Source organism: Triturus cristatus, chromosome 8 (genome assembly GCF_964204655.1).
Source record: "Triturus cristatus chromosome 8, aTriCri1.1, whole genome shotgun sequence".
Taxonomy (NCBI): Eukaryota; Metazoa; Chordata; class Amphibia; order Caudata; family Salamandridae; genus Triturus; species Triturus cristatus.
In genome coordinates this window covers 1186228889-1186250284 of record NC_140591.1, presented here as the reverse complement: position 1 = coordinate 1186250284, position 21396 = coordinate 1186228889, and the positions used below count along the sequence as shown (strand labels likewise).

General features: G+C 47.3%; 1 protein-coding gene across 2 annotated transcripts in view; it reads right to left on the bottom strand.

The window, feature by feature from the left end:
• The window catches only part of OCA2 (OCA2 melanosomal transmembrane protein), a 1032003-nt gene that overhangs the window by 633294 nt on the left and 377313 nt on the right, over positions 1-21396 (bottom strand). For both annotated transcript variants that reach the window (XM_085622873.1, XM_085622872.1), the window contains one exon: positions 18036-18193. In XM_085622873.1, coding sequence (XP_085478999.1) covers positions 18036-18193 — 158 coding nt within the window. The remainder of the gene's footprint in view (positions 1-18035; positions 18194-21396) is intronic.

Below are 21396 nucleotides of genomic sequence, written 5' to 3'. Positions count from 1 at the left end.
GTTACACTGTCAATAAGGTTAGATCAAATTCAATAGCCAAGATTTTACACAATGAACAATTTTAGAATGCAAAAGAGAAATTATTCTTTCTGTTCAGAGACATCTCAAGTGTCATGGCAAATGCAACTGGTTTATAGTTAAGGATACGCTGGGACATTTGGGTAAAGTCTCAGGGGTTAAAGCAAGCCCTGCAGGAATTGAAAGCAGCTGTGCTAGTGGAATAACATTTATATAATACTATTTTTATTTTTTGTTTTTTAACTCTTGCACTGCTTGACCATATACATTTATGAAAAGTAGTCGAAATTCTGAATTCAGCCAGGGGTCATTTGTGTAGATCCTTCAAGGTTTTTTAACAGTTAAAAATAAGAAACAATGAAAATGAGTTGAAAAAAACCAACCATTTGTGCCAACGTTTACACCTGTAACTTCTTCTAAGTATGACAGATGTTTTAAAGAAATGCACCATTACATCCACTGGTCCCTTCTGGTGTGGGGATATATAGGACTTGTAGGTTTACCAAGAACCTGGAGAACTCAGAGCCAATAACGGAGCTGCGTCTTGCAATTGTTTTTCATTGTGTACCGGGTATAAAGCAATTCTTTGGTAAAATATAAAGAGAAAAATAGGTATAAAGGACATCCATGTATTTCCGAAATGGGGACAAAATATAGAGTTTAGAAGCAGTAGTTAATTGCACATCTCCGATATTGTGGGTACCCATACTAGCATGTAAATTATAGGACTTTTTTCAAAGTTACTTCTTTTTTACACATTGTCTTACATTTGGAAGGCAGAAATGCATAAAAAGTCAATAGGTACTAACAGTTGCTCTACAATTCTGTGTTCCCCTAAGTCTCCCGATACAAATGGTACCTCACCTGCATGGGTAGGCCTAGTGCCTGTGACAGGAAAAAGCCTGAAATGAAACATGGACATATCACAATTTTCTAGTGAAAACTGACTCTTTTTCGCAATGTGCTAAGCTGTGGAACTTGGACCCTAGCTCAGCCTGAACCTGGGGAAACCTAGCACATCTGTACATTTTTGAAAACTAGACACCCATGGGGATCCAGGATAGGGATGACTTGTGTGGCTCTCACAGGTTATGTTACCCAGACTCCCACTGTAAACCACAAACCTTGTTAAAAAACACATTTTCCTCACATTTCTGTGACGGAAAGTTCTGGAATCTGCGAGGATACACCAAATCCCACCCACCACGCATTTCCCAAAGCATTCCAATAAAAATGGTACTTCACTTGTGTGGGTAGGCCTAGTGCCCGAGACAGGAAAAGGGCCAAAACGCACCGTGGACACAACACGTTTTTACTGACAACTGATCCTTTTTTGCAAAGTGCCTAGCTGTGGGTTTTGTACCCTATCTCTGCCAGCACCTAGGGAAACCTAGAAAACCTATAGATTTTTGACAACTAGACACACAGAGTAACCTAGGAATGGGTTACTTGTGTGGATTTCACCAGGTTCTGTTACCCAGAATCCCTTGCAAGCCTCAAACTTTGTAAAAAAAAGAAATACAAAAAAAGGCCTCCCATTTCTGTGATGGAAAGTTCTGGAATCTGCATGGATCCACAAACTTCCACCCACCCAGCATTCCCCTGGGTCTCCTGATACAAATGGCACCTCACTTGTGTGGGTGGGCCAAGTACCCGTGACAGGCAAGGGCCCAAACCGTATTGTGGAGACATCAAAATCACCTATCACAAAATGACCTGGTTTTGCAAGGAGGGGCACCTACGTTTTTGGCCCCTGGCTCGGCGGCCATTTAGGGAAACCTACCAAATCAACACATTGGGGATTTCAGGGAGGTATGGCTTGCGTGGATACCCAAATGTTTTCCTACCCAGAATCTGCTGCAAACCTCAAATTTAGCTGGGGAAAAAAATAATAATAATTCTCACGTTTGTGTGTGGGAACGCTGTGGGATCACTGGGTTGACACAAATGTCTCACCACCCAGCATTCCCTCAGGTCGCCTGATAAAAATGGTACCTCACTTGTGTGGGTGGGCCAAGTACCCACAAAAAGCAAGGGCCCACAACGTATTGTGGAGATTTCAAAATGACCAATTATAAAACAATCGTGTTTTGCAAGGGGGGCACCTACGTTTTTGGCATCGGGCTTGGCGGCCATCTAGGGAAAACCACACATTTCTGAAAACTAGACACCCAGAGGAGCCAGGGAGGTATGGCTTGCTTGGATCCCCCTAAGTTTTCCTACCCAGAATCCCCTGCAAACCTCAAATTTAGAGTAAAAAATCTAATTTTTCTAATGTTTCTGTGTGGGAAAGTTGTGGGATCAAAGGGCCCACCACCCAGTATTCCCCCCTAGGTCTCCTGATAAAACTGGTACCTCACTTGTGTTGGTGAGCCAAGAACCCACAACAGGCATGGTACCAAAACGTATTGTGGGGACATCAAATTTACCTATTACACACCAACCTGGTTTTGCAAAGGGGGTACCTGTGTTTTTGGTTATTGCCCCGATCTGCCTTGTGTGCAGCGGAAAGAAATTTTGTGGCGGTGGGGGCATTAGCATGCCCATTTCCGGCAGCCCCCACCCATGCCTATATATAAAAAAAATCCCTGGTGCTAGTGGGCTTTCTGCCCTTCTGGGTGGCAGATTAGGGGCTACTGCCCCCATGTACCTGCCAAGGGTGGCTGGCAAAAACACTGGAATTTTGTTTGGGGGGTGGGGCCATTGTCATGCCCATTTTGGGCAACCCCCACCCCTATATACATAAAAATATAAAATAACTGGGGCAAGTGTTTGGTGAGTCATGTTCGACGCCACTCTAACTCTGGAGAAGCACGTCAATAAGGTGGTAGGGACTTGTTTTTCCCTGATTAAAGCTCTGAAAAAAATGTTTCCATTACTCCCAGAGGCGGCCAGAGCATTGGTCACTGGTGGCATTATCCTCAGTAGACTAGACTACTGCAATGCTCTATTGCTGGACGCCCCCATATTTTTGATTGAATGCCTCCAGAGAGTACAAACTAAGGCGGCCAAACTGGCGCTGATGAAACCGCGTCGTTCATCAGGTTCGCTGGCCCTCGCAGAGCTTCATTGGTTACCGCTATCGCAGAGGATCCAATTTAAGTCCTTATGCTTGGTTTTTAAGGCCTTGCACGGACTAGGACCCATACCCCTTCAAGAGATATTTACGTGGTATATACCCACCAGGTGTCTTCGTTCTGCTACTGCTTACTTGGTGAAAGTTCCAAAGGTTCAGAAAGTTAAGTCAGGGGGTAGAGCCTTTAGCTTTGCTGCTGCCAAGCTCTGGAACGGCCTCCCCCTGGAACTCAGACAGTCTCATGATCTTCTGCAGTTCAGGCGAAAACTCAAGACATGGCTGTTTCCTAGAGCTTACTAACCTTTCGTATTGCCCCATTTATTCTATTTCCGGTTCCTCCAAGCCACCTGTTAATGTATCATGTACCGTAGCGCCGAGATACCCATTGGGTGATTGTTGCGCTTTACAAATACCGCATACAATACAATACAATACAATACAATACAAGTGTGCTTTCTGCCCCCTCAGGGGGACAGATTAGGGACAATTGCCCCCATCTGCCTCCCGGGGGAGGAAGAAAGACTGGTTCATTTTTATGGGGTGTGGGGGCATTGGCATGACCATTCTGGTGCAGCCCCCACCCCTGCCCATAAAAAAAGATAATCCCTGGTGCCTTGTGGACTTTCTGCTCCCCCAAAGGGGGCAGATCAGGGGTTATTGCCCCCATCTGCCTCCTGGGGGAGGCAGAAATACACTGGCAATTTATTTTGGGGGGTGAGGGCATTGGCATGCCCACTGTGGCCAGCCCCCACCCCTATATACATTAAAAACCAATTGTTGGTGCCTAATGTGCTTTCTGCCCCCACCCCCAGGTCAAATCAGGGGCTATTTACCCTATCTGCCTCCCGGGGGAGGCTGGAAGACTGTGGAATGTTTGGGGGTGCAGACACTGGCATGTCCATTTTGGGCAGCCCCCACCCCTTCACACATTCAAAACATTCCTGGTGCCTAGTGTGCTTTTTACCCCCCTGGGAGGGAAGATCGGGGCTACTGCACCCATCTGCCACCCAGTGGGTCAGAAAGACTTTGAAATTAGGCAGGGATGGGGGCATTGGCATGCCCATCTCGGGCTGCCCCATCCTAAAATTTACAACAACAAAAAATCCCTGTTGGCTAGTGCGCTTTCTGCTCCCCCCCCCCCACCCCCGAGTAGATTAGGGGCTATTGCCCCTATATGTCCCCTGGGGGCAGAATGACTGGAATTAGGCAGGGGCATTGGCATGCCCATCTTGGGCAGCTCCCACCCCTAAATTTGCTAAAAAAGCAAAACCCTGGTGGCTACTGCACTTTCTGCCCCCAAGGGGCAGATTGGAGACTATTGCCCCTATCTACCCCGATGGGGGGCAGAAAGACTGAATATGGCAGAAATCATTTGGGGGAGCAAAGGCCCTAGTCCAAGGGACCGCTCACTCCTCCCTGGTGTCCAGTGGGTGGATCCCTCTTGGGGATCGCCCACCTGGGTTGATCCCCAAACAGGGATCTACTTGGGAGAGGTACCATTGGAAATGAGAGATTCTCCCCTTTCCAATGATACCTCTCCTGTCAATCTACATGCTCAGGGGGCTGAGATAGCCTATCGGCTCATTTCAGTTTCGGTTTCAGAAAAATGACATCAGCGCAACGTGCGTGCTGATTGTCATTTCCCTTAAAAATGCAAAATATGTCAAACAGCTTCGGTAGCTGGGCAACCCTTCACCAGCTCCTGAGGATGTTTACGGCTTAAAGAAACCCTCTGGTGTCCACAATAGAGGGATTTCTTGTGCCATATACACAAACGGCCGAGAGGCATCCAACGCACATGAGCATTGGTATGGACAGCTCCCGGCCGTCCGATGCACCAAAGAGGTTAAATGGAGTTCTTTTAATTGCATTTAAAATATATTTTGCGATGAATTGTGTTTAAGCAAATGTTTGTACTTTTTATTGTGTGCAAGGTAATTATGTTTATACTAAAGCCAAAAGCACTTTATAATAATAATAAAAAGAATTCCCTGAAGGCCATTGTTAGAAATGGGGGTTGGCAGAGGTAGGTACCTTTGACCAAATAGGGACCCTTGCTTCTGGTCAGGGTAAGGGGGAAACACTCTAGATAACCCCTACTCACCCACTTGGTAGCTTGGCACGAGCAGACAGGCTTATCCCCAAAGCAATGTGTAAAGTATTTGTACCAACACCCACAGTAACACAGTGATAACACCACAAATGGACACCACACAGGTTTATGAAAAAAAAAAGGGATCTTTATCTAACTGTGACAAGACCAAAACGACAAAAATCCAACATACACGATTAAAGCTTTTCTTAGAAATGTTCTTGGGAATGTTTTTGTTAAAAACAAACTTGTAGGTTCTGTATTCCTTGGGGTAATTAATCAAAAATGTCAAAAGCACAGTTCAACACCGACACACGGTGCTGTTCATGGACTCTCACCACGGGATTGCTGACTCCATGTCAGCGATTGAAGAAGTATGCCCCCAAATGCTCTTAAATCAGGTAAAATAGCTTTAACACAGGTCCCCGTACTGCCGCTCCTCTCAGGCAAGTACAGGCCGCTGGAATCACTCGAGCAGAGGCTCTCGCTACAAAGGGGGGACCCGAGAGCAGTCTCTCACAGACACGCAACCCACCCCAGGCGGCGACACACGCAGCGCTCTGGACTTCGGTCCGAGCGTTACCTGGCGGTTGCCTCCTCTCACCTCGCGGCTCGACGTCCCACTGGGCAGCTCTGTTGACGACAGCTGTAACTCGCTGGGGGAATACTGGTTACTAGGCGATGCCTCGCAGTGGATCGGATCCCAGGGCAGCTCCTTCTCGGGTGCTTCTCGATCTTGGGCAGATGACTCGAGCCAGCGGCAGTGACGCCTCGCAATACTTCTTGGCTATTCCAGACTCAGGCCGGTGGCGGTGAAACACTCGCAGTTCTTTGTAGATGACGACTCGGGCCGGTGATTTAGCAGCAGTACGATGGTTACGCTGCTGGGTTCAGTGCGGTCATAGTGTGCTTCAGGCACACGGGTACAGCGGACCACACAACAGTCTCAGGCTGAGACGACAGGGGGATCGTTGATGTTCCTGAGTTCCCACAACAGGGGTCCAGCTCTTCTCAGGCCCTTGGAGACTTTGCCTTTGGGTTCAATAAGGGTGTGGTTTAAACCTAGGCTCCAGAAACCCCACATGGGAGTCCATGATGGACCTGTGTGTTCCTGCACTTGTGGCACAGTTTGATGCCTGTATATTTTCGAGGACACATTGCTTCATAGGTGTTAGACCTGTCAGCCTTAGGGTAATCTTCTACCAAACTTTTTGCCTTCTCCCCTATTGTTTTGCTTAATTTGTTTTTTTGCCTTAGGACTCTGTGCGCTTTGCCACTGCTAACCAGTGCTAAAGTGCTTGTGATCACTCCCTAAAACATGGTCAAATTGGCATAATAATTTGCTTAAAAGTCCTCAGTTAAGTGCCATGCCATATACCCAGGGTCAGTAAATTAAATGCCTGCAGCACTCATTGTCTCTTAAAACATGTCTCAGGCCAACCACTGCAGCTGATGTGCAGTTTTAAACTACCAATCCGACCTGGAACAATAAACCTCTTGCAAGGTCCAAATCTCCCTTTTTAATACATACAAGTCACCCCTAGTGTAGGCCCTAAATAACCCATAAGGCTGTGTATTAAAAAAGTTGGACATGCACGTTTATTTTTACATGTCCTGGTAGTAAGAAACTCAAACTAATTTTTCACTACTGGGAGGCCTACCTCTCCTATAGGATAACATTGGGTTACCATATTACATTTAATATGTGGTAACTTTTGCTTGGGAACAGGTAGATTTACCATGTTTGGTGTCTAAGGAATTGTAATTTAAAATCCTCTTTGATCCTCTTTGATGGTAAAGTTGGATTTTAAGTCACAATTCTGAAAATGACACTTAGAAAGTTGGCATTTTTGTCCTAACCAGCCTGCAGTCTGCTTTCTTGGTCACATGATTAGGTGTAGTTGGCCTTTGGGTGTTCTTCCAAGACAGTCACATGAAAGGGGGGCTGGGTGTTGGTAGAATCGGCCATCCTGGCAGGATGGTCCACCCTAACAGGATGCAACCCAGGACCAGGGTAAGGCTGAAGGAAAGTCCACACATTTGTGGGAGGAAAACTCTAGACGTTTCTTCCACTCCAAAGCTGGCAACAGTTTTAAAAATAGCACCCTCAGACCCACTCTTTAGTAAACAAATGGGCCTGTCGATACTAGAGAAGAAGAACTGCCCTGCTGCAGTAGGACTGCCCTGCTGCCACAGGACTGCCCTTCTCTTTGGGAAGGAAGACTAAAACTGCTTCCTTCATCTCAGTCAGAGTGGCTCCAAGGATTAGCTGACTGACTCCCTGTTCTGAGCTACAGGGACACAACACACCCATGAGGCCTCCCTGTAATTGCCCAGCTGACCTGCTGCAATTGGACCTCCCGAATCCTGCTGGCCTCTGTTAGAGTGAGTCCCTGATCCCCAAGTGCCAGTGACAACCAACAACGCAAAGCTCTGGTGGACCCAACTCTTCACACTACATTAACCACCAGCGACGACCGACAAAGTGAGATCTGCACTTCATGCCACAGCATCAACAGCTCATGCTGACAGCCAAGACAAATCTCCAGCATCAAATGTCCGTGATGCAGACAGGATCTTCGCACTACAGAGACAACCATACACAAAGCCCGGAATGCTCTTCACACTACAGTGGCGACCATCCGCAATTCTCTCCCTTATCATTGCAGCCTCCTCCACCGTGAACTGGACTCTTCGCGCCAGACTTTGAGAGGGTAACTTTCAGCTGGACTAACTTTGTCCCAGCTGCAGCTCACTCCTCTGGTATGGCAGAGGAGTGTCGCTTCCCCTGCCAGCCTCAAAACTTGTAAAAAAAAAAAAAAAACAATAATAAAACGGGTTTATCATATTTTTATTTTTCAGGCTCTAAGGGCTGGCGAGTCTTGATGGCGGGGCCATCACAAGGGCAGTAATGAGAGGGAGTGATGGGCACTACTATCAAATCAGTGTGCATGTTGGTCTGGCCGACTGTCTCAGGACTGCCAAATTGACATGTGCGACGAGCTGTCTCCAACTCAGCTGCATTACTGGGTTGGAGACGGCAAGCACAGGCCCCCAGTCTCTCTGTAAGCGCAAATTTGTGGTCAGGGCATTCCTAATGCAACTTTCAAGCATGAGAGCAGCATCAGGATTCGCCGCAGCAGACACTGGAAGCCTGTGCACTGCCGTGAGGACACAGAGCAGAAAAGCGTTAGGCAGCGAAGTTATTTTTCCCTATATATTTAAATGTGGTCTTCGTTTTCTGTTTCCCCCCGCCCCTTCGCCCGCAGACCAGCCGCGATTGCTTGGTCCCTGTATCCAAGCCCACGCTCATTCGTGGTTGGCATGAATTTATGACGACCAGATAACCATGAGTGGAGTTGGCCTAATGGCTAGGGCGGTCGAGCTCGAATCTGGGGAACTGGGTTTGAGTCTCGGCAAGGACGCTGAACATCCTATGATTCTGGGCAAATCACTTAACACTTAATCTCCCTGTGCCTAACAAAAATGAATGTGTCCTCATGTAATGCAACTGGTGCTATGTAAAGTGCTCTGATACCCGATTCGGGTCAAGTTCACGCTATATAAAACTCTGTAAAAATAAAATATATATATGGTGTGAATTGGACATTGGGGATGTTCTTGCCAGATAAGATAGGCAAGCAGCCTGCTTGCCCTCTCCGATGCTGCATGAATGCGCGCAGAGTGGGCTAGGAAATTATGGCAGTGCAAAACTCTCCAAAAGTCCATGCCTTTCTGTATGCATTTTGTCAACTTTTGATTTAACTTCAGGGCAGAGAACCCAGGCAGATTCATGGTGTAGGAGTTCTCATTCAAGAACATCCAGGGATGTGTTGAGCTGTTTGCGGATGTTCCACGTTCGATCCAGGCAGTGGCCCCGGGTTGTGACCTTAACCGCTTCCCACTCTAAAGATAAAGAGCCTGTGGAGCCAGAGTTGGGCTCGAAGTAGTCTCATAATGACTTCCCTGGTGAGCTACGGAATGCTTGATCCTCAAGTGCTACCGGTTGCATCCCCCAAGTGGGAACTGGAGGGGGTCTCCTCTACCAGCTGACCGTCATCATCTGGGGATAGTGATCCAAGTGCATGCGACCAAGATAGTCGGTGTCTTGAATCAAGGGGAGCAGTGCGGCTGAGGCTAGCATTCAATCTAGTCTCACGTGGAGGTTGTGGACTGGTGAGTAGAAGGAATAAACACAGAAGTTGGGTTGAGTTGCCGCCATACATCAAATAGGGACCAATGCCATAACCAGTTACCTAGACCCTGTGCATTCGACCATGTTGATGTGCGTGCAAGAGGCGGGAAAGTGCGGTCCAGTGAGGTGTCTAGGACTGAATTAAAGTCGCCCCCAGGCGCCATGGGACATCCGTCCATCGAGATAGGACCATGGATATGTCACCGAGAAAGGTGTGTTGGTCTACATTGGGGCGTATATTGAGCCCAGTAAGAGGGGCCGCCCATTAAGCTTTCCTTTGAGGTATACATAACGCCCTGCGGCATCCACCACCACCTCCTCCTCCTCCTCTTCTTCCTTCCAGGGGACCCCGGCCTTCACCCAGATCAATGCGCTCCTCACTATGTAAGAAAAGCTAGTTCTGTACACCCAGCCTTGCCAGCATTGCCGCAGCCAGGCTGCCTCTGCGTTTGTCAAATGTGTCTCCTGGAGTATGGCAATGACATTGGACCTGCACTGTAGATAGGCGTACATGGAATACCTGTGCGAGGGTGTGCGTATCCCTTTCATATTCCAGGTGATGTTAACCTGCATCATGGGGAAGGGTTATGGTAGTGGGGTATGACTGCGGGATGGGCGCAAGGTGCGCAAGCTCATGGTGCAGCAGCGTCCGATAGGGGGTACCTGAAATCGTTCGGGAGGAAAACCATGAGTCTACAGCTAAGATATGGAACTGCATAGGAGCAAACCCCTAACAGGGTTTGACCCAAACCAAAGCGCTAAAACATGGTAACTAGTGCTTAGTAAGATCACGGATCTGGGAGGGGCTGGGGAGTGTGGAGATAGCCCCTTTTGGCCGCCCCCCAATTAAGCAACATTAGACGGAAATGGAGGAGCAAACGCCATTGTGCGCTCAGTCTGCTACGTGAGTCTCTGCATTGAAACATTCAGTCACGGGCAAGGTGTCCCTCAGCAGGGCGTATCAGTGAGTGACTGCTGTTGAGGCAATGATTTCAGCTGGTGCCTGGCGGTTTCAGATGAGAATATCCGATTTCTGGCAGTGACATCAGCAGGGTGAGGGGAGTCCGAGTTCGCTGACCATGCCAGAGGAGAGTCTATATCACCGCCTGATCTAGATGGTGATGTTGAAGATGAGGGTGGCGATCTCACAGCCTGAAGGTCCGCTACGTGCAGTGCCTTGCACCTTTCTGTCAGGATCTGCTCCGGGTTTGGTGCATTCACTGCTGAGACCCAGAGTCGCACCCCTCTGCCTTTGCCCTACGGTGGCCACGTCTGCCCCGTCTTGGGAACAGTGAATCATCGGGTGGTTGAGATGTCGTGGCCAAGCTTGTCTCTTCCAGCCAGTCACCAGCGTCAGAGGGTGAGTCGAAAAAAGCAGGAGATTCCGTTACTGACCACCCGCAAGCGGGCCAGGAATAGTAAAGAATAACGGAAGTCTAAGTCCCGCATCGGGTGTTTTACGACCCCGAAGGAGGCCCATCTCTTTTGTACCTGGGCAATGTAGTCTGGAAAAATTGGATTGTTGTGTTTTGCACTTTAAGCCGTGGGTGTTTTCGAACTTCCCTTAGCATTGTGTCTCTGCCCCAAAACAGGAATGGTCGTGGGTTAGCTCCAGGCAGTGGGCTGGCACTATATGAGTATGTTCCATCACAAATTGCAGGGAAAGGACTCCCACCGGGAGCAAGTCTGTCAGCCAGATCACCACGTATTTGACTGGAGTGGTCCCCTCTGTCCCTTCTGGGAGGCCAATCACACGCACATTGTTGCGAAAGGACTGGCCTTCAGCGTCATCTAGTTTATCTTCAAGGGTGCAGACGGGGTAAAGCAAGTCCTGGAGTGTAGCCGTGTGATTGCGAGTTTTGGGCTGCAGGTATGAGGGGGTGGTTTCTGCATCACGTACTCAGTCATTCAATGTATGATGATCAGCCTTTAAGAGTGTAAAGTCCAATACCACTTTATCTATCCCGGTCTCGAGGGATGTGTGCATCCAACGCTGTACCAATCTTCTCGACTGTCGCCAGCACAGAGTCAAGTTTGGTTGATCGGTCAGGGTGCTAAAGTTCTGTGGGATTTAATGACCAGGTGGAGGACCCCTCCTCAGTATCATGAGGTGCCCCCACCTGTTGGGCCGTCTACACTCCACCACCCATCACTAGCTGTTGTGTGTTGGGCATTCAGGGCTGGCGGATGCAATTTATCTGATTGTGGGGTCCAAAGGGGAGACCGGGCTGCTCATCATAATCATAATCATGGGCATTGATCTGGTCTGGACTGATAGTATGTGCAATGCACTATGGATGGTGGTGTCCCGTGCCAGGTGGTCAGGTATGCTGCATGAAAGCGCTCCTGCAATACAATCAGTTGGACTGCTGGCAATCTCCTGCCGTAGAGCAAGGCCGCCCCATTGATGCAGCAAAGTGCCCCCCCCCCCCCCCGATTCAGCCTGTGGTGTCTAGGCGTCCACCCAGTGTCCCAAGAGATCAACTACCCACAGCCTGGTTCTGGTCAATTTGCGTGTCCTGGCAGGTCCAACCTGTGGGACAGCTCGATGTGGCACAGCTCCCACCCGGCCAAGCTGTGTAGTTGCAGGGGGTGGGGGGGGGGGGAATAAGCAACCTGGGCCCAATATGACCCCCGTATCGCTCCCTTTTAACAGCCTCCTTTGGGATGTCGCAGCTTGCGGAACAAGGGGGGGGCCTCCCACATGGGTAATCTCCTCCGCTGTTCAGTGAAGGCTCCTATGCCCCATCGGGTGGGTCTCCGTTCTGCTGTCAGTCAGCTTGAGCAGGAGCTGCCAATTATCTGTCTGTCTCAAGGAGGGGTTACGAGGATGAGCGGGGTGAGACCTGGCCCGGACCCTGTCCTCAAGCCTTCCCCACATTGGTGAACCCTGGGGGGGCATCTACTGCAGGCGCGGTCGACCTCAAGTGTTCGCTGCAATGCAAAAAGGAGCGGGTGGGGCAGCCTGGGCCCGAAGCGTCCCTCATGCTGCTTACACCTGAATCTGCCCAATGGCGTGCTGTTCAGGGAGGACAGAGACAGCTCACAGCGTAGCCCCATCACCTGATCTTGCCACAGGTCATCTCCCCCACGCCAGTAGCACAGTCTCACTGAGGTGCGGCCTGGGCCCGATCGACCCCTGGGCACTTGATTCAGTCCCTTCGCACCTCATACTCAGTTACTTGCTGGGCTCACCACACTTTGTGTGGTGGGGTCAGGGCCCAGCAGGTAGCTGGTTCAATTGTTGCCTCCTGGCTGCAGGGACTCTACAGGGCTGCTTGTCTGTGCAGGGCCCACCGCACGTCAGCAAGCCACTCGATTCCTCGTCTTCCCAGCGCTTCCATGACGGGGGCGCCACAGCATTCTTATGCCTTCTCCGAGGCGAGTCCCCCAGACACTCAGATTCTGAGCGCCTGATGTGTTGTGGAGATAATGTTGCGATTGATTAGGAAGACTCACTGCCTGTTTTTCTTCACTGTGCGGCCCCACCGATCTGGGGCCGGGCTGAGTGGTTGATGCGCAGCCAGCCAGGGAGGCAGCTGTTGCACGGGCCGGGCGGCGAGCTCTGGCAGCTCGCAGGCCGCTCCTCGGATCACGTATGCACCAGAGCCCTGGCGTGTCCAGAGGGCTCGCCGTCGGGGTCAGGCGGGTCCAGGAAGTGCTCAATAAGACCACCGCGGCACCTGGGGCAAGGGTGGCTCTGCAATGGCCAGGATAACTGGGATTGTGTTCAGAGCGGGCTTAGTCAGCATCTGCCATCTTCGGCCGCTAGCCATGCCCTCTCCCCCCTCTACCGGGAATTCTCGCAAGGATTGGGACAGTTGCTCACAATTTCTCACACACGCACACTGTAAAATTGTTTAAAGGTCAAGAAAGTTGGGAGCACAGCTCTAGATCCCTGTTGGAAAGCATATAAAGGAACCAACATCAGCACACACAAGTGTGGCGCTTTTCTAATAATCATGCATTTTTTCTTCTAGGAAACCCCCTTCAGAAATCATACATGCGGCTTTCTTACGTAAAAGGATCAAGTATAAATGGACATTTATTCATGGCAATGTGACAATTAAATCTGCTTGAAAATATTCATGTATTTCTGTATAGAATGATTTTACTTTTCCAGTGATCGCTTTAAAAAAAAAAAAAAAAAATCATAATAGAGGATCACTTCATTTCTCACTTATTGTTTTTAAACAATAGGCAAGGTTTTATAGAACGCAAGTACGTGAAAGGTTGCCAGGCCTTTCTCTTAATTGTTTATTCTGAACATGTTCAACAATGTATAAACTAAGAACAGAGTGCCATGAGATTGAGAATGAGAGAGGCACTGCATACTAGGGATTGGAGATGGAAGGGTCATGCAGCTTCCTACGCTGAAGGCTATAGGGAGGTGCTTCCAGCCCTCACTTGGCAGCTTACCTGCCTGCCCGTTGACGCAGATGAGAATAGCGGATGCTGCTACTGTGCTAAACATCGGTTCTATTGTTCAGAAGAAGTATTCAGGAATTAATCACTTTTGAAACTAAAAGTAGACTGCTTCTGGTGCTTAGCTAGCCGTAAGAAAGGAGGGATATTGATATCCGTAAGCTTTACGATAAAATAAAACGGTTACAATATTTTTTATTATTCATACTCCTGATAAGCATCTGTAGTGATTGTTACTCATCCTGTCTTGCTCATCCTCTGCTGTCACCATGTGGAATGTTGATATTCATGATGACACATTAGAATGTTGGGTTCCTAGCTCTGTGAATTCAGTTGGGAGCTTGGGGCTGAGCTGTAAGGAGACAGCTCCTGGTGGGGTTTTTACTTCCATCCTTCTTAACATCTTGATACCTTGTACCATCTACTAAATAAATACTTATTCTACAAGAACCTACGTGGACCTGATCCACATTTACTTCACTACAGCATCATTGCCACTATTTTGCTTCTTATTATAATAGTTACTATTGACATTGTGTGCGCTAGGCACTGGCGTAACAAACCTTGAGAGGGGCCCCCTGTAAGGTACCTAGAGGGCCCCACTTCCTGTCTTAATCAGGAGCTCTCAGGTCAGTTACTGTTCTGATGGGGCCCCTGGAGCTTGGGTGCCCTCCCGCACCGCAGGCCCTATGTTACACCACAGGCGCTAGAATGGGGTTTTGATTTTAAATAAATCTTGAAAATATATTCCTAGTTTCCTAGTGTGCCTTTCCATGATGATAGAGTTAAGGTTCCACTAACTATCCCTATGTAATATCTCATAGGATTCATTGCTACCCTAAACGCATCTCATTCAAGTAATGCTCATTGGTTTGCTGGGAAGTTGCAGTTCATCTGGCCTTCTAGCTCAGGTTGGCACATTGACAAAGTACTTTATGCTAGGCAATCTAGAAAAGCCTATTACCGGAACGAAATCCAGAAAACATAGCAGTGGTATTATGGGACTCCACTCCATCAATTAGGTGTGGTGCAGAGTCAAGGCACAGCCAGGGCACCGCCTGCCGACTCTCAGGAACACTGCTGTGAAGGAGTCCAGAACAAGGCCGTCGCCTATGGAATATTCAATAGGTGAGGAATCTGTGGTTAGGAGTATCCATCAGACTTTAGAAATCACTTCAGAGGAAAACCTTTACCAAAACCCAAAGACAATTTACGAGTAGACTGTGAGGAAATGGAAGACAAGATTCTTTTAGAAAACACCACAATGATGCCCTGTTTGAAAAACACTGAGATGTTGCCCGATTCATAAGACAGCTAACCTTTAGGAGTGGTTGGCCTAGTCGCTCCCCACGTAACAAGCATCCAGCAAGCACTTACAGTCTGTATGCTCCGCCAAAGGATTAACCATTGCATTCCATATCAATCCACTGGCAAATGAAGCCGACCTGTCCATGATTGCAGAAAATAAAAAAGTGCCAGATAGGCTAGTAATCATAAACAAGCAAAGAACATTAAAAAGTAAATAACCAACAATTTAAAACACCCACTGCAGAATTCCTTGTGCTTCGGGCTTTCAGGCAGCAATAAAAATGTCAAGATAACTTGTGATTAATGTTCCTGCTAGAGAGGGAGATCGGAGTTTTGTCTAGAGGCTGTCTTACACCTTATACTACCTTGAGAAAGAGTATTTTACAAAAATAAAAGTAACAAAGTAACGCAGAGAGAGGCACTTTTGCAGGGTGGTAGTTAGGGAATCTGAGGAGGTGGTCATGGGAGGGGGTGCCAAAAAAGATTGTCACATTGGGCGCCATCAGGTCTAAAGCTGGTCCTGAATGCACACATTGTAGTTGAGAAGCACATTGGAATCTATTCAAACAAGAACACAATGTAGCACTCTAACTCACTCTTCCATGCTTTTATAAATGCGCCCCAAAACATCTAAAATGGGAATACCGACATACAATTAGTACAAATATTGCATGCTTGCTTCTGTGCCAAAAGCATAGAACAGTACAAAAAAGTACTTGTGTAGTACCACTTCAGGTACTCACATGCTTGGTGAACCGGCCCCATTATGTTCGCTCCGTATCAATATGCCTTTCTTACACCCGCGTCATGGGGATGCAGTGCTCAAACCATAATCACCTATTGCAGGCTCGTCATATTAGATTTCCCAACTGTTCTCACCTGCTCTTCAATATAAACATCCTCCTTCATTTAAACCAAGCATAAATAAACTTGGAAATGTTACTCCTCGGTTCTTGTAGATACAGCACACTTTGGCTGGATACATAGATCTACACCAGGAGTCTCCAACCTTTTCTGTAATAAGAGCTACTGATGTTCAGTAAAGCTCCTTGAGAGCTAATAGGATTATTAGTGTTGTAATAGTGACCACTTCAGACAAGATTACATTAGTGCCACCATGTGGAAAATGACTACCAGTGATCGTCTTAGACATCAAGAGTGGTTGCCAGCAGTAAAAACATTCTCAACACGGAATGCCTCTACATGGGAAATACAGAACCGCCACAGCAGCAATGATCTGGTACCAAGGTAAGAACTTTTGTAAAAAGCCTCCCCAGTGCCATATGATTTATCAGTCAAATATCAGAATTAAATATATTTTGAAAACTCTGCCTTTTTCTACAAATAGCTCATGAGTTATGAAAATAAAGATTTTTGTCTCAAATATACCCTCTCAATTTTGGTATACGTATGTTAATTCAACCAAGCAAAAGCTTCTAATTTAGTGCTACTCGTTGGAGAAGCCTGATCTAAATACATACACAGAGGGAGGATATCCCGTTTGCACAACTTATGCTTCCCGCACCGAGTGAAATAGCAAGTATGCCGTGGCCCCTAATGCAAGCAAGTAAAATGTGACCGTGCCACCCCGCTCCCTGTTCTGAAATAGCGCCATAACTGGAATGCAGCGGTCCCCTCAGAATCCTTGTGTCCGGTGCCACTGTGATTGCTGCACTGCTGATAGGTACACTCCTTGACCCACCTTATGTAAGAATTACAAAGTTTTTGCAGGAGGCGCTTAATCCAGCCTCGGTTAGGCTAGAAAGAGAATCACCAGCTCGATTGTGTCAGAAGGTCGCCTCTGCTGACGCTGTTTGCAATGCCTGGGACTGGTGGTCTGCCAAAGAAAACCCAACAGTGGCCCCCCCACGCATGCCAGGCCTAGTTTTGGAGGTCTCTCTTCGAAAAAGAACAATGTGGGCTAGCCTTGGGTGCCAGCAAAGCACGACAACTCAGCCAACATTCTGCAGGTACAGGGTGGATTCAAGAGAGACAGAATGAATGGGAGGGAGAGGGCAGGTAAAAGGAAAGCGATGAGAAGAGATGGAATGAGGAAGAAGAGATGAAATGAAGGAGAATGGATAGATCACGTGATGAGACTAAAGGAGCAGGGTGTGGGGGAAAGGGGATGAGCATTTTTCCCCGTGCGGCCTCACAAGGTCCAAGAGTCGCAATAAAAAAAAATCTTCAGGATTGAAGTTGTGGTGGGTCTCTTTACCAAACACTTAAAAGGATGCCAAATGAAAACATTCTCAGTTTTGTCTGTTGGAAACATTTAGACTTATTTTGGGGAATTCATGGAATATGTTTCAGACTAGTCTTGAGTAATACTGGATGTGGACCTGTTCAATAGCTTTTTTGGCTTTTATCACTACTATATACACTAATGAAATACATGTTCCACCTATTTGTCCCAGTTGTACATAGAAAATTCTGTTCACATCCGAAGTAGTCCATCACAAAACACTTGTGAGAAAGGCAGATGAATGTTCACTTAACATAAAAATAATAAATACAAAGTCTCACAAAACATCTGGCGGACTATAGACCATCCATGCCACACCAAGAAATATTTATGATCATCCATCAGTCCGCCTTAGCACAAATAATGTGACAGAGGAGTGCAGATAATGGCATATACCAACAATATATTGCGGGGGGGGGGGGGGGGGGGGGAAAGGGTTTCCGATCATGCTCCTGAAACCCCAATTTCACCAATATGATGAAGGTAATTGCATAAACAGCTGCCACTAAGCAATGTATAGCTAAAAAAATAAACAATATGAATTACCCATAAAACTTTACCTTAGAAGCACTAGGCAAGATAATGCACTCTTTAGATATTTGATTATAATGCAATTTCATTACTTATTGCGAGATCAAATAAATTAAACCAAAAAATGAAGAAGTGTCATGGTTACCCGAGATGGACGTCTCTTTCTTGGTCCTCCATCATCTGTCTGTTCAACTTGAACAAGAATATATTCTTCCATTTTGCGGCCAACAACATCCGCCAAGAACGGCCCTTCAATATCTAACTGCAACAGCGCAGAGCCACCAAAATCAGTAAGATTCACAGCTGACAGGTATATGTTAAGGATCTATCACGTTTTTGTATGTAACAGTCATACTTATTTATACAAACATTTTCAATTTGCCAATCAATTGTGCATTACTGGTTCGATTTAAATTTAAAACGTGGCTTACCTGATTTTGTCAATCTTAAACAGAAGTGAAACTCTCGTTGACACTTCCTTCAAAAACGGAGATGCACAGATTACCAGGCAAAGCACTGTTTAATGATTCATCATGGATGTATCCCAAATTGGGATACAGAACATCTATGGATACCATTACATTTTTAGGAAAAAGAAAAGTGTCCATGTTATTGAACATCACTGTAGTATGATCATGATGGTTGCCTTTGCTGTGCCTTCCATATAGCCCCTCTCTTCCTCCCTCACGTAGAACAAGACAAGTACTCCCGAGGTACTGATTTTTTGCTATGTGCACCAACAAGTAGTAATTTACGCACTTCCCAAAATTGGTTACAACTCTTTTGGCCTGCATGTCAATGCCCATGCACCTCACTTCCAGAATCTCGTCTTCGTCTGCTCCTACCAATGGGATAGGAGGGGTTTTACCATGGGGTCTGTGCACCAGTTCCACATCAGAGCCAGCTCCACCAGATCAGTGTTTGTGGGTGCATACCCCTGCGGCATAGTGTACCAGCCAATGTTCATGGCACTGACCACAGTTCACAACCAGAATCGAAGGATAAAGGGGAAAGGCGCAGCCCTAGGTAGGGGATTTGAAGTACGCATAGGGTCGGTAGCACAACCTATCTATGACTGGGAGACAGGAGTTGAGGAAGGCACCCTAGAACCACTCGTATGAAGGGCAGTGTGAACACTGACTAAACTTTCAGGATGTTAGCCACACCTAACAAAGTAAAAACATCCCCATGATAAACTCAAAATCTGTCATCGCCGCATTCTACATTCCTCCAATGAATGTGATGCCTTTATTTATATCGTTGGGGTTAATGAAACTGTTCGAAGCCCACTGAGAAAAATAAATCACCCCCTTTCAGAATGCACAGGCCTCTCTGGCTGTACAGGCACAAAAACCGGGGATCAAAGAGGGTGTAACACAAGGCTCACCTTACCTCAGCGGTTCAAACTGCATCCTGCCTCTCGCTGCCTGCTTAAATAAAGTCAGACAGTATCCCGAATCAACGGCCATCTTACCATCAGGCCACCACAACGATTCCCCACAGGCTGACCACGAAGTCCCACCCTAACTTCATCCAACTCCCCCTCCTCCTGCTCTGCTCACAGCGACCCAACCTGGGCGTCTATCGAAGGGAGGAGGCTGAAGGGCTCTTTCCCCGTTTGACTCTGCTCAGGGCTGCAAATTGCCAAACAACCAGTCATTATTCCATCCACAGACTGAACAGGCAGAATAATGCGTCAACACAATAACACTGGTGTAAATATTTCATTATATTTAACGCCAACTTACAGTCCCTTTCTCATGTACATTTACAATGCAGAGTATTGTGCATTCCTTGGTGGCACAGTACCACGGATTTTTGTTATGGTGTTTTTATTGAAACCATTTTTTACCAAAGAGCTGCATGTTCCGACAGTGCATAGAAACAGATCGCAATCATTAGACGAACACAGGTCTCAGTCTTTTACAGCAATCAGATGTACTACATGAGCCATGACGCCCGTGAGCTAGCCAGAGTATTTAACTGAAGTAGAAGAATCATTTAAAGGCTGAACAGTGGAGAGCGCATCTTTGCTCCGTCTGCAACAGTGTTGCAGTATGTAGCAACATAACCTAGGCAACGGCCCAAACTGCAAACGGGGTATCCAACTACCTGGTAAGAAGCGGTAGGCTAGGATGATGCCCAGGAGCAGATAATGGCATCCAAGTTGAAATATGCAGGATTCTGCGGTGCCATAGGCATAAAGCAGGCACCTGCGGTGCAGGAGGGCACCACCCCCTTCAAGGGAGCCCCATTCAGCCCAGGTCCAATAAATATCAGAGATGGGAGAACCGGTGCCCCTCATCACATTCTGCAGGGCAGCCCCATTAGTTTGCATTAGTCCACTGTGTGGAACTGTGACCATGAGCCAGACAGGGGAGATATAGGCTCCTGTGGATCGGTGGGATGGGAGGCGGCAGAGGGGCTCTATTAATGGAGGTGCAACAGATGCGGAGGAGGGGGCTTTTGGGCCTATTGGACAGGGGAGGAGAAGGGGGTCATTCATGGTGATCAAGCCTTGTTGGGGTGGCATGAGGAGCATCCATAATGCCTCCCACTCACTGGCAATAGGGCGTTTGGAAAGGCTGTAGGCATTCTCTCTGCGGAGGGCCTCAACCAAATGTGGGAATCCAGGCCATATTTGTCTAAGGTGGGGGGCTGGTGATGTCTCATTTAGCCAGCAAAAGCGCCTAGTCTAAAAAATGCACTGCCGTTTTTCCTTTTTCGGTCGCTTAATTATTCCTAGCGCACAGGCTTCTCATAACTCCAACTGGGGAGTCCTGTTGACTCTGTTATCCACAGGACTCCTCCCATCAGGAAAGAGACAATTCAGAGCAACCCCTTAGCATGTGATAAAAGTCAGCTGATGTGGCCCCACAGTGGGCACAGGCCACCTCGGACATGAGGAACAACTAGTTAACCTGGGAAGGGGGGTGGTAGACCTCTATGGAGGGTGAAGAATTGTATTAATGTAAAAGAAAAACTTTGCAGCACTTTGCTTGGGTATTATAGGGCCCTGGCCATAGATTTTGTAATTGTTGTGCATAATGTACGAACTTGTAGGAAGACACACCAGTTTTAAAAATGTCCATATTTCATAACCAATCATGAGCAGCAATTCCCAACAGATAACTTCTGTTGTACTCCTAGTGAAGTAATGTATTGCATAACTACTTTGGAAGTCCATTACCCCTCAACATGATATGGTCACCTATAGCCATGTTCCTGACCCTCCTCATACTAATCACAGCAGAGTGCATATTTTGACATTCTCAGCACCCACTGCTATATGCTACCTTACTATCTCATGCACACTTACTCCCTTTCACATATTATTATGTTAGACGTCACCTAAAACTTACATATACCACTTGACTGACCCAGAGAGGCTGAACACCAAACAGACCTCTGAATACATTGACTTTAACCCCAGGAAACTCACTGCATCTTTGAGCCCATGGAATGCAGTACATACATTAAAAACTTACCATCATTCTTATTTTGAC